Here is a 13,354-nt window from a genome sequence, read left to right on the forward strand (position 1 = left end):
CCAACTGTCTGAGCTAGAGAAATGTGAAATTCAGCAGTTACTCAGAATATTCTGAGATGTAGTTGTGTTGCTTTAATTGCTCGTCTTCACGTCTGGTTATAGATTTGTCCACAACCATACTTAAGATTGTAGGACACTGTGGCAGTGAAGGACCTGACGACAGCAGCATCGCAGCTTTAAACATCTTTCATTGTCTAGTTTTCCAGAGTGCAGCTTTCCAGCTGCTCTGCTTCTGTAGCACACACAACCCCCTTCTCAGGTCCCGACAACATCTTAAACAGGGGAGACATGATTATATGATGGGGTTTGGTGTGTGAGACAGCCTCCACTGACACCATACCCTGAACCCACCACTCTACCTTTCCCCTGCAGCTAGCCACAAACCAGAAACCGCCACAGGCACCAATAAAGCTTATGGAAAAGTTATTACTGTCACGGCTGAAACAACACAACCAGTGTCCTGTACACGCACCACAGAGTCCAATTTGCTCACTGTGATGTTTTTCACAGCCCATCTGTGGTCAGCAGTCCCAACTGAAGCCACAGGAGTGAGTTGAGGAGTTGTGTGATGATGACGGTGGGGGCACCATCTTTTCCGGGATGAAGTGTCGGGTGGTGTAGCAGTGACCAGCGACGGGGAAACTGCCCGTTGGTGCTGGGAATCCCAAGTGGCAAGAGTCTCTAGGAAGGCCACAGAATCCTCTTTGCCTGGGCCATCCATGCCAAACAGATCAAACTTGAAGGTCGCTCTTAAATCCTTAATAATGCGAACCAGCTCCCTGACATCCAGGAAGTTCTGAGGAAAAACAGTGGAAGACAGGAAGGCATCCAAGAAGACGACTTGAATGGGTTTCTTTGGAGTGTCCGAGGCGTGGATGACTGCCCGGCAGTAATCCCATAGCTGTGTGAGCAATTTTCTCCTCTGTGAAAGAGCCTGAGTCTGCTGGGTCCAGACTCAGGTTGGTTTGTATTGTCACGGCTGCCGGGTGGTGTTTGTGGAAAAGGATCCAAAATGCAGTCTAAGGCTGTGATGCAAGTGACTGTTTATTTACAGAGTGACATAAACAGAAAATGATGAGCAAAAACCTAGACTGGGGAAAACTAATGACAAACCCAAAATACATGACACACACTGAGCACAGACCGACACCCACTATATATACACACACAAGGTAATTAGGAAATGACACACAGGAGGGAAGCATAGCTGATCCTAATTCACATGATGACAGGGAAACGCAAGCTAAACACAGTGATGTCACATATGGATCTACAAAATAAAACAGGAAGTTCCCAGGCAGTTTAACAGAATACAAAATCAGAATGAAACTAGAACATGAGAAAATAATAATAATCATAATAATAATCACAAAACGCTGGGTCCCTGACCCAGGACCATGACAATTAGTATTTCACTGGTGTGACTTCTGAAAGTCACAGCATTTTTCAACAGCAAAGGAAAGGAAATGGAAACATTTGAGGGTATTTTAATTTGTTGATTTTTAAAAATATTACTTAAGAGATTTCCTACTACTAGGATGTAAAATCAAATTACGAGAAAGAGTAGTGATCATGAAGGGAAATTCTGATTGCATTTTATATGTTGTACAGTTCAAATTATATTATAGTTTTAGTTAGCAACCTGTTGTCTTAGAATGGAGTAGTATATGATGAAACCAACACCCCATTATTTAGGCATTAATTTAAGTTTGAGAGACACCAAAATATGATATTTGTATTGGAAACATTCTGGTTGAAGTCCAGTGTATCCAACATGGATCTGATGTTTCACTTCATGATTTCACACTGATTGAATCATTCATATTCTATTCTATTCCAGCTGCTGGAGGAAAACATTGTTAATTTTGTAAAGAATGAGCTGAAGAAGATTCTGAACATTCTGGGTCCAGATTACCCAGAATGCTTAGAAAGTCATGGGGAGGATGAAGAGTTGTTGAAGGCTGAGAATGAAAAGCAGATGAACAGCAGCAGAGAAGCATTTGTGAAGCTCACTCTGCACTTCCTGAGGATGATGAAGCAAGCGCAGCTGGCTGATCATCTGGAGAGCAGTAAGAGGGTTACTCTAAATATTTAAAATGGTAGTAGAATAACATTACTTTTGCGATCTCATATTATATATCTACTTCTGAAAGCAGAACTTGTTGATGTTTTTATTTTAAGGCTATATCCTGTCTGTGTTCTTTAAGAAATTCCCAGCATATGCTGGAATAAACTTAAATGTGCTTTAAAGAAGAAGGTCCAGTGTGTGTTTGAGGGGATCGCTAAAGCAGGAAACCCAACCCTTCTGAATCAGATCTACACAGAGCTCTACATCACAGAGGGAGAGACTGCAGAAGTCAATGAACATGAGGTCAGACAGATTGAAACAGCATTCAGGAAACCAGACAGACCAGAAACATCAATCACACAAGAAGACATCTTTAATGCCTCACCTGGAAGAGATGAACCAATAAGAACAGTGCTGACAAAGGGAGTGGCTGGCATTGGGAAAACAGTCTTAACACAGAAGTTCACTCTGGACTGGGCTGAAGGCAAAGCCAACCAGGACATCCAGTTCATATTTCCATTCACTTTCAGAGAGCTGAATGTGCTGGAAGAGAAAAAGTTCAGCTTGGTGGAACTTATTCATCACTTCTTTATTGAAACCAAACAAGCAGGAATCTCCAGCTTTGAAGACTTCCAGGTTGTGTTCATCTTTGATGGTCTGGATGAGTGTCGACTTCCTCTGGACTTCCGCAAAACTAGAATCCTAACTGATCCTAAAAAGTCCACCTCAGTGGATGTGCTGTTGATTAACCTCATCAAGGGGAAACTGCTTCCTTCTTCTCGCCTCTGGATAACCACACGACCTGCAGCAGCCAGTCAGATCCCTGCTGAGTGTATTGACATGGTGACAGAGGTCAGAGGGTTCACTGACCCACAGAAGGAGAAGTACTTCAGGAAGAGATTCAGTGATAAGAAACTAGCTAGCAAAATAATCTCCCACATCGAGACATCACGAAGCCTCCACATCATGTGCCACATCCCAGTCTTCTGCTGGATTACTGCAACAGTTCTGGAGGATGTTCTAAAAACCATAGAGGGAGGAGAGCTGCCCAAGACCCTGACTGAGATATACATCCACTTCCTGGTGGTTCAGGCCAAAGTGAAGAAGGTCAAGTATGACGAAGGAGTTGAGACAGATCCACACTGGAGTCCAGAGAGCAGGAAGATGATTGAGTCTCTGGGAAAACTGGAGTCAATCTGCTGGAAGAGCAACAAAAAAACACCCAGACAGAGAATCACTTCTATCAGTGCGCTGTGAACAAGGCCTTGCAAAGCACTTCAGGACACCTGGATTTATTTCTGCGTTTCCTCCTGGGTCTTTCAGTGCAGACAAATCAGAATCTCCTACAAGGTCTCCTGAAACAGACAAGAATTAGTCCCCAGACAAATCAGGAAACAATTAATTACATCAAGAACAAGCTCAGTGAGAGTCTGTCTACAGAGCAAAATATTAACCTGTTCCACTGTTTACATGAACTGAATGATCGTTCTCTAGTGGAGGAGATCCAAAGGTCCCTGAATTCAGGAAGTCTCTCTACAAATGAATTGTCTCCTGCTCAATGGTCAGCTCTGGTTTTTATCCTACTGTCATCTGATGACCTGGATGTGTTTGACCTGAAGAAATACTCTGCTTCAGAGCAGGCTCTTCTGAGGCTGCTGCCCGTTGTCAAAGCTTCTGAAAAAGCTCTGTAAGTTTTAAACTCTTTTGCTTTAAATACACTGCTATATGTTCACTAGCAAAGAAAAAACAATATCTCAAGATTCTTTTGATGTCTCACCAGACTTAGTGGCTGCAACCTCTCAGAGAGAAGCTGTGAAGCTCTTTGCTCAATACTCAGCTCCCAGTCCTCTAGTCTGAGAGATCTGGACCTGAGTAACAATGACTTGAAGGATTCAGGAGTGGAAGTGCTGTGCCGAGAACTGGAATCTCCACATTGTGAACTGGAAACACTCCGGTCAGGGTTCTAAAATGTTTTAATTATGGTGATTTAAAATCTGGTTTGCATTGAGTCAGGCTATGAGGGAATGTGTCTACTGGAATTTATCAAAGTATCTATTATTATTACTTCTGTAAAGTAGAACCTTCAGTGTTTTATTATTATTATTATTATTATTATTATTATTATTATTATTATTATTAATAATAATAATAATAATAACAATTTATTTTCATTTGTTTTATTATTTTATTTTCACTACTTTGCTTTGGCTTAAAATATTTCAAGGATTAGATGTTTTGTGGGTAAATTTGCTCCAATTTTTTTTTATAAATCCTTGGATTGAATAATGATTTAAATAATCTTGTAAATTAACTTAGTGTCTTTATCTGGTCAACATTCTAGTCTTTGCATAAATTTATTTATGACCAAATGCCTGCAAACTAATAACAGCCCCACTAGCCTTAGTTCTACTTTATGTAGGTTTTGCTAACTGTAGACTTTAGTTTTTAAGTGCTAAATCCTACTTCATTACAAAATAATGTTAGTCAACTGCATCACACTTCTCTATGAGTATGTCATGTTTCTGCAGCCTGTCAGGATGTATGATCACAGAAGAAGGTTGCTCTTTGCTGACAAAAGCTCTGAGCTCCCCTTCCTCACGTCTTAAAGAGCTGAACCTGAGCTACAATCATCCTGGAGATGCAGGAGTGACTCTGCTTGAGAAATTGAGTCAGGAAACTCTCAGGTATGGAGAGACTTGTTTGTAGCCAAAGATTATGTCTAATAGAGGAGATTTTTTTTCTTTGCTAAATCTCTCTCTCTCTCTCTCTCTCTCTCTCTCTCTATGTATATATATATATATATATATCTCCTTTAATTATACTTTAAGTGTTTAAGTAATTGGTTAGTCTGTATTGTTCTTCACAATCCGTATTGCTCTCTTTCCTTTGTTTTGCTTAACTCCTGTTTCTCTGTTTGGTGTTTCCTTTCTTTCTCCACAGTCAGTCTTGTTCCCATGTCTGCTTCTCCCAGTGCCATACCTTTGAGTCTTAGTGTTTGTGTTCATAGTTATCATACTTCCTGTTTTATTTTGACTGTTTATTTTTGTTTCACCTGTTCTGTTGTTCCAGCTGTGTTCTCCCCTGTTTTCCATCCGCTATCCTCTGTGTACTTATGTCCTCTGTCTTCCTCTGCTTGGTGTCACGTTGGCCCCATTGCTCTGTATTTCCATGTCCTTCTTGTTTCCCTCTTTTGATTTTATCTCCTAAACTCAGAAAAAGAGCACTATTGAACACTAACTTTATTTTGGCAGATATCAGAAAGCAAAAGTTCATTACACGCAGTGAGAAAAAAGTAAATGTGGAAAATATTATAGGCGGGAGTTTTCTTCTAACATGTGATACTAATAAATGGCACATGTGGATTATTTCTACTGACTGAAGCACCTCCCTAAAAGTAACGAGTCGGGGAACTAAAGGGTCATACAAATTTATCTTTACATGAAATGCTCTTCAATACACAAATGGATTAAAGTGTATATCTGAAAATCTTGGCTCTTCCTTTATCAGTGTCTAACAGTATGAGAGCGATGTAATGTCCATGTGTGCATGCTGAAAGAGACTGTGCTGGTCTGACCCCCCTCCTCCTTTCAGGGTCATTCTGGAGCCTGCTGGAGTCCGATGGTTGACACCAGGTCTGAGGAAGTGTAAGTGTGTTTTTAACGTGATTCATGAAAACAAAGCAGCACACATTCAACCATCTTCAAACTGTCACATCACTCATTCACATCTGTCACCATCAAAGTGTCAATCAATGAACAGATGATGGATCAATAATTGCAGCTGGACTGTGTTTGTTCTCGCCATCAGATTCCTGTCAACTCACAATCGACAAAAACACAGTACACAGAAAACTCAAACTGTCTGATAACAACAGGAGGGTGACACGTGTGGAGGAGGATCAGTCATATCCTGATCATCCAGACAGATTTGATGGTGATTGTCAGCTTCTATGTAAAGATGGTCTCACCAGTTGCTGTTATTGGGAGGTTGAGTGGAAAGGAGAGGTTTATATATCGGTGAGTTACAGAAGAATTTCAAAAAACGGAGACAGCAATGCCTTTTTCTTTGGAAGGAATGATCAGTCCTGGTCTCTGTTCTGCTCTGATGTTAAGGGTTACTCTGTCTTACACAGTAACACAGAAATATATCTGCAATCCTCCTCCTCTGTCTCTAACAGAGTAGCAGTGTATGTGGATCATCCTGCTGGCACTCTGTCCTTCTACAGAGTTTCCTCTGACACTCTGATTCACCTCCACACCTTCAACACCACATTCACTGAACATCTTTATCCTGGGTTTACAGTCTGGTTTCCTGGTTCCTCAGTGTGCCTGTGCCGAGTTGAGTGTACAGAGTGTCCTCCTGTTAGAGAAACACTTTGACTGTTAAACAGATAGTTCAGTCTGTACATGTCTGTCTCTTTCAGTCAGAAACACAGTTTCAGATAATCAGTCAGTTGTAAATATTCTAAATGATTCCTTGTAAACAACTTCCTCTTCAGCCCTTTAAAGGTGGAAGCTACAATTATTTCAGGATCCACATGTTTTTTTTTTCTGTTTTTTTACACTCAAAGCTTCACATTGAATATTGGTATGTTGTTATTGGTAGGTTTACTACACCAACTGTCTGCCATCTATAATCCAGTTTTGAGCCCACTCAACTCCTGGGCCATCTGACCTCAGGAAGTGTGTTTTGAGTTATGTTCAAAAAAGATCTGGAATTAAAACAGGACTACAATAGTTAATTCACAGTGAATTCAGGACTACTTTAGGCCACCATTTCCCACCAATTTACTCAGAACCAGAATCTTTTTTTTCAAATTGTAAAACATCAAATCAGACTAAATGTTTATTTTTTTGATTGAAAAATATAAAAAAAGATATTTGTTAAATTTAAAAGTAAAGAGAGAAATTGTATGTATTTTGTAATTGCAAATGGCACCAAATTGTATTCAAAATTGAGCCACACTTACAGAGGTCCACAATTCTTTTCCTGGTGTTTTGGTTCATGTGGCTCTGTGTTTTGGGGGTGCCTTATATGGATCCACAGGTGTGCCACCAATTTAATCACATGGCCTCTACTAACCTATCAGAAGCTTCTTAAACTCTTATTAACTCTTATTAATTAACAATAAACTTAGTGTATATGTACTACTAAAGTTGATGAAAGTGATAAAAAATAGACAGCCCTCTCTTTTTATTCTGACATTTAACTAATTCAAAAGATGCTTCAATATTTATTTATCTAAAACAAAACAAGTTTACTCTAAATTGATGTTTAACAGCAAATAAAAAGTTCTTGTTTTTCCCTTAAGTGTATGTAAATATCTGGTTTCACCTGTGAACATACTGCTGTGTATTGAAATTCCTCTTGTTTTGCATAGAAATATAGAAATATTGAACAGCATACAAAGCATAATATATAAAATAACATCTACCTGAGTTTTTTCTTTGAAAGAAGCTCCTTATGGCCATTGTTGTGTTCATCAGTACATAACTGAAACCGATTTAGAGTGCTTTATTTAGCCATAGAGGGTAACAACTGAAAATATGAAATAAACATACATGTAAGCTAAGACCAGTGTTGGGTGTAATGTGTTACTAAGTAACGCGTTACTGTAATTAAATTACTTTTCCACTGAAAAAGCAGAGTAACTAATTACTGTTCATTTTTAGGTATTTTAATTACAGTTACTTACAATGTACTTGCGTTACATTGTAAAATAATTAAACTCGCTGAATATCATTGTTTAATTTCAATAATTTGTCTTCTAAACGTAGAAGTAAACTCTGCCGCTTTAACATCGCTGTAGTGCAGCTGCACGTTATTTTGCACCAGTTTGCTGCATAGTCGTATTCTAAAGCGGAAGATGTCGGACTTGGCTGAAGCGAGTGGCTGTTTTATGAAATGGAAATATTCCCGTCTCTTCACTTTTCTGAAACAAGCAGACAAGAATATTACAGTAATATGTAAGCTATGTGCTGGGGAGAAAAAACTATCGGCCGCTGTTAATAGCGCGAGTAATCTACCGAAGCGCCTGACACGAGAGCATAGACGAACACTTCTGAGTGATCCTTGTTCATCATCCATGGATAACAACGCGGTTGATTTTACTTAAGCAGCACAAAAAGCGTCTGAAGGTGAGCTTAAAAAAATGATTGCAGGCTAAATTGTGGAAGAGATGCTACCGCTGCGTACTGTAGAGTCTCTGTCTTTATAAAAAGTTATTTATTATTTAAAGAGTTTAATTTCTATTGTTTGCCCACTCATTGTATATAGCTATTTTAAGAAGTATTTAGTTAAATTACTTATTTAGTAATTAAGTTACTTTTCTGACACAGTAATTAGATAAGTATTTTAAATACAATATTGACTAAGTAATTAGTAATTAGTAATTAATTACTTTTTTAAAGTAACTTACCCAACACTGGCTAAGACTCTCTAAAAAAACAGCATTGTTGTTCGGCTTTTCATTTCACCATTTGTTGGTTCACTCGAAGAGCAAGTAGCTTAATATGGGTCAAGTAACCAGTTTGATATCAATCTTTTGTGATACACCATCATATTTACATTGTAAAAGTACAAATGATTTGCTTTGGTACTTGGTCAAACTTAAGCTCTCCTCTGTCTGCCTGGCTGCACTTCTCCTACAGCAAACTCGTAGGCAGCAGCTTCTCCCCCCTCCCTCACATGCGTAAGTGCTGTGCTCAGTCACCTAGTGCCTGAGCTCGGATCATACCAAAATTAGGGGGAATTTACGACTGTGCGCTATGTGCTTCGAATATTGTGTGTATAGGTTTTGTTTTATACAGTTGTCAGTCAGGCATCTAACTATGAAACAAATTACACTCCAAAAGGCTTCTGAAAAAATGACCCGGGCTTAAGCCCAGCAAGCCACCCTCCCGCCCCACCGATGGCTTCATTAAATATACTTCTTTATTTTCTGTGATATATAATTGATTTGATGGGTAATTGTGATGTTAAATATTTAGATACGGTTAACTTTGGAGTTATGTTGGGAAAATATCACACACCTGTAATGAACTCCTTGTGTTTATGTAACATTTGGTTTTTATTTAGTTCAAGCCACTGAAAACTGTGGAAACAGTAAATAAAAGTCTGAATGACATTCATGTTTTAAATCTTTGCTTTTCATTTCTGCCATTGTTAAAGAAGCTATACTCTTCTGTTCCCATCTCATTTCAAAGCATTACTTGTGTTCATAAGATAAACTACATGATGTCAGTGTAGCCAGATGGGCTACTCTCCATCCCTGGCTCACTCACTCTCTCTCGCTCTCTTTCTCCCTCTTCCTCTCTCTCTCACTGCTAGTCAGGTTGTGTTGGGTGGAAACACACCTATAGTTTAATTGCATTCTTGGCGTTCTCGACAAAATACACACTTAAAGTAGAAATTTTAATTGAAATTAAATGTTAGTAGTACACTTATCATGAACAACCAAAACCAGTGACAAGTGAACTCAATTGCAGAATCCAAACACGAACCACAGAGAATGGAAATATTTATTTTCACACTTAGAGGATTTATGTTGAAGCAGGGAAACACAGGGAATTTCAGTAATTACACAGAAAAAGGAGAGGAGCAGTCTAAGAGGGGAGAGATCACAAAATAATTGACTTGTGAGCTAGGATGTCCTGTTGCAATGTGCACTCATGGACATCATTAATTTTGAACACAGTGTTCATTATGGACAAATTTTGATTTGCACAGAAGTCCAGTAATAGAATCAAATGTCCCAGTAGTTACCAGATGGAACCCACCTGAGCACAATGACAATCAGAACTCATTCTACAAGCTGAAGATGCAGGGAAGAAACATCTGCCTGCTACCTCCTACCAACAAAACTCAAACATTAGAATAAACTAGCTCACTGGCCATTATGGTGTCTTAATTTGATATTTTTGCTCTCTCTTGGCTGACTAAACCATGTAAGTGGCCTACAAGGGCCACGATAGCAAAGATGTACTAGCGATGTAGCAAGGACAGGCACTTGAATTAGGAGGCCTACAAAAACCAGAATTCAGTTGACAGCAATCTGTAATCTATTGACATCTCGTGGTGAGAGTTCACAGACTGTACAATAAAATAATTTGATGAGCAACAAAAGCTCCTTTAAAGCCCAAATGGGCAAAAGATGGCCTGATGCCCAGAAATGGCTCAGGGACTATTTCAATCCAACTAAATACAATTCCAAATAACACGGAAAATTATATCATAGCACCTGTTAGAGCTTCCACATTTGCTATATTCACAGTTCAGTAATATGGAACCTGTTTGAGTAGCAAAAGCTTCACTGAATAAAGCTGCTACTTAAATTCTGGCTTTAATAAAATTTTAACACTTTTAAAGTATTTGTATTTTACTTCAGAATCAGCAATACCCACTTCAGCTACAGTAGCAGTTAAGTTACAGAAAGCTTGATCTGGACTAAATATGAATCACATGTATTTCCAGAAATCTTTCCCTGACTGCACACAATAAGGCAGTCAAAAGGATGTTTTGTGTCAGTACTGAAATTGCAGCTCTATTGTCCACTAGAGACAGGCTCCATAACTGAGTCAGTCCTTTGGGATTACTTCACTAAAATGTGCAGAATTACAGCAGAAGAAAACATGTTTATAACTTGATACAAAAGCAGTCTTGGTCTTTAACGCTAACTTCTCCCTCCGTAATAGCTGTAAGGTGGGTGAATCTTTTTGCAACTCACCTGCTTGGATTTTATTAAAGGTTAAAATTGGGGCTGTGGTCACTTCAATTAACAGGTGTGCTGACAGTACTCAGGATCATGAACTAAATATTTTTAGGGATTTTGACTGTTGAAGATGTAACATTAGTCTGTTGGAACGCATAGCAAGCATTTTCTCCACCATTGTCTGCCAGTGTCTAAGTCACACACACGAAGGTAAACTCCTCTGAATCTTGAGATGTAGCTGTGCTCTCCGGTTGCTCTGGAACCATGAGACTTTCTGCATCTATCTGAATCTGATCAACATTTCTACGCCAGACTGAGTTGGCTCCAACATTTATGATGTATGTCAGTGGTCTGGTCCATGACAGAATCATGCCAGACTGCCATTTCTGACTTGGGTCTCTGTAGTCTCTGGCAAGTGTTAAATATTAACACTTCACCGAGTTCTTTTGATTCCTCATAGCCATCTAATGGAAGACAACACACTGCTCAGTAGACCATTTCACACTTTTATTACTTCCGGAAGGGAGATGCGTCCTGCATGACACGCTGCAGCGAATCTCGAATTGGCGGTGTCCACTTAACAGTTTTGTTACAGGGTGTCCCACTCTAGTCTAAACAACAGTGCTACACAAGTATTCAGTAGTCACGTTGCATAGCGTACTCATAGGTTATTGTCTATTAGCTGCAAAACATCTTTACTCAGCTCCAGGGAGGCTGCGACCTTGCCCTACTCCCTTCTAGTAAATTTCCACTGGCAGATGGTTCCCTGTTATTAACTTCTGCATACAAGCGTGCGTGAGAGTCTCCTGCAAACTTACTTGTAAGACAATGACACGCTGTAAGAACCTTTATTGTTCAGGGCCGTGTCTTCTTTAGTGTTCTGAACTATACGGTTATATGACATTTGTTAATAATATAAAGCAAACCATTGAGGCACTTCAAATAATTTCATTTTCACATTTCACACAAGAACTTTTTGTCCAACATTGAAGAATCTGGTTTTGTTTCTTGTTGTTTCCACCATGGAAGACTGTTTACCTTGGACATCCTTGCGAATGTCTGGTTTCAGCAAATCTAGACGCGATCTCAGATTCCGTCCCATGAAGAGCATTGCAGGTGTGTGTCCAGTTGTTGCATCGGTGGTGTTCCTGTAAGCCAGTAAGAAATTGCAGATTTTCTGTTGTAGCGGCTTACCCTTTGTCCGACTGGCTTTCATTGACTGCTTGAAGGACTGGATGAACCATTCAGCGTGTCCATTTGTTGCAGGATGATGGAGGGTTGAAGTGATATTGTACTGCCTCTGCTATGGTTGGGCAGTCAGCTAAACTCCTTCCCCACATCAAGACTCTGATGACACGATTCCCGGTTCACAGGTTTATTGACACAGGGAAAGGTGAAACTGTAACAAACAGTACAAGGCATAATCACTGTACTTATTCACCATGTACATATATAACGATGAAAATATATTAACCCAGTTTTTTAATATGTCAACATGCAATGTTCATATGAATTACTTCCCTTTTTAAGTCAAATACAAACATCAAATTATGATTTTAACAAGTCTTGCTATAATGAATGCCTCCAATACGTTTGTCATTCCCCTTTAACTAGCTCCATAAGCGATTGCTAGCTTAAACTGCACAAGATAGGTTTTATCATTAAACTTACAGAAAAATGAACTTACTTGAAAGAAAGTGGTCTATACATGCACATAAAATATAAAACAAGTCTATACATACCCACAATGCTACCAAAGGCATAGGATGTATATGGATGCCACTGGATTTATCTGGCTAAGGCCACCATGCTGCACATGCCTTCTCCTTAATTCACAGACTTACTTCCTGTTTACTGACGACATCATGTCCTATTACAGACTACAGGTTTTAAGGTGGCACCAGAGAGTTACAATTGCATATTTAAACATTTACCAAATCCAAGAAAACAGTCTACCTTAAAAACTTTTGATATCAGAACACTCCCCGCCTGGCGTGATTAACGCCACCACACTTTGTCAATGACAGTTCAACACCTAGACATCTGAAGCCAGAAGAAGTACTATTTCTGTAATGGGTCTCACAAACAATGTTTGTCCTCCTGGCTTGATGACCTTGACCTCGACCTGGCGAACTTTACCATCTTTGCTTTGGAAGGTCTGTGTTACCAGACCAAGTGGCCACTTATTTCTTTGTACTTGACTGTCCTTGAGGAGAACAACATCCCCTGGCTTAATGTTTGGGTTAGATGACTGCCACTTCCTACGTGATTGCAATGTTGGAAGGAACTGCTTGCGCCACCTGTCCCAGAAGGTGTTGGACAGGTGCTGGACTTGTCTCCACTGATGCTTGTAGAGGTCAGCGGCTCCAAACTCTCCTGGAGGAGAAGGAACACAGTTTACCTTCTGTGTTAGAAGAGCAGCTGGCGTAAGAATGAATGAGTTGTCGGGGTCAGTTGTTACAGGAACAAGAGGCCGGGCATTAATGATGCCTGCTACTTCTGCCATGAAAGTTACCAACACTTCATGGGTAAGCTTCCCCTTGAGCTGGAGGAACATGGAGTCAAAAATCCTTCTA

At 39.6% G+C, this 13,354-nt stretch overlaps 3 protein-coding genes across 3 annotated transcripts in view; 2 read left to right on the forward strand and 1 right to left on the reverse strand.

Moving 5' to 3' along the window:
• Positions 1–3,227, reverse strand: part of LOC120746283 (NLR family CARD domain-containing protein 3-like) — a 15,384-nt gene extending 12,157 nt beyond the window's left edge. The window contains exon 1 of the mRNA XM_040051711.1: positions 3,212–3,227. The gene's annotated coding sequence lies outside the window, so the exon portion shown is untranslated. The remainder of the gene's footprint in view (positions 1–3,211) is intronic.
• Positions 12–3,186, forward strand: LOC120746042 (protein NLRC3-like). The gene is made up of 4 exons (XM_040051250.1): positions 12–959; positions 1,841–2,069; positions 2,208–3,114; positions 3,168–3,186. The coding sequence occupies exons 2-4, from the start codon at positions 1,979–1,981 to the stop codon at positions 3,184–3,186; spliced, it is 1,017 nt and encodes a 338-aa protein (XP_039907184.1). The 5' UTR covers positions 12–959; positions 1,841–1,978.
• Positions 3,228–3,246: 19 nt separating the features above from the next.
• LOC120746306 (stonustoxin subunit alpha-like) lies at positions 3,247–6,968 on the forward strand. Its single transcript, XM_040051751.1, has 5 exons — positions 3,247–3,755; positions 3,849–4,022; positions 4,597–4,752; positions 5,660–5,712; positions 5,876–6,968. Exons 3-5 carry the CDS (start codon positions 4,610–4,612, stop codon positions 6,445–6,447), a joined length of 768 nt encoding a protein of 255 aa, XP_039907685.1. The 5' UTR covers positions 3,247–3,755; positions 3,849–4,022; positions 4,597–4,609; the 3' UTR covers positions 6,448–6,968.
• Positions 6,969–13,354: the final 6,386 nt, after the last annotated feature.

This window comes from Simochromis diagramma, unplaced genomic scaffold (genome assembly GCF_900408965.1).
Source record: "Simochromis diagramma unplaced genomic scaffold, fSimDia1.1 OVJJ01000107.1, whole genome shotgun sequence".
NCBI classification, from domain to species: Eukaryota; Metazoa; Chordata; class Actinopteri; order Cichliformes; family Cichlidae; genus Simochromis; species Simochromis diagramma.

Coding starts and splice junctions, on each gene's coding strand:
- LOC120746042 (XM_040051250.1), top strand. CDS start 1,979: ATGAACAGCAGCAGAGAAGCATTTGTGAAGCTCACTCTGCACTTCCTG. Junction 2,070..2,207: donor GGCTGATCATCTGGAGAGCA/GTAAGAGGGTTA, acceptor GTGTTCTTTAAG/AAATTCCCAGCATATGCTGG.
- LOC120746306 (XM_040051751.1), top strand. CDS start 4,610: ATGATCACAGAAGAAGGTTGCTCTTTGCTGACAAAAGCTCTGAGCTCC. Junction 4,753..5,659: donor TTGAGTCAGGAAACTCTCAG/GTATGGAGAGAC, acceptor TCCTCCTTTCAG/GGTCATTCTGGAGCCTGCTG. Junction 5,713..5,875: donor GACACCAGGTCTGAGGAAGT/GTAAGTGTGTTT, acceptor TCTCGCCATCAG/ATTCCTGTCAACTCACAATC.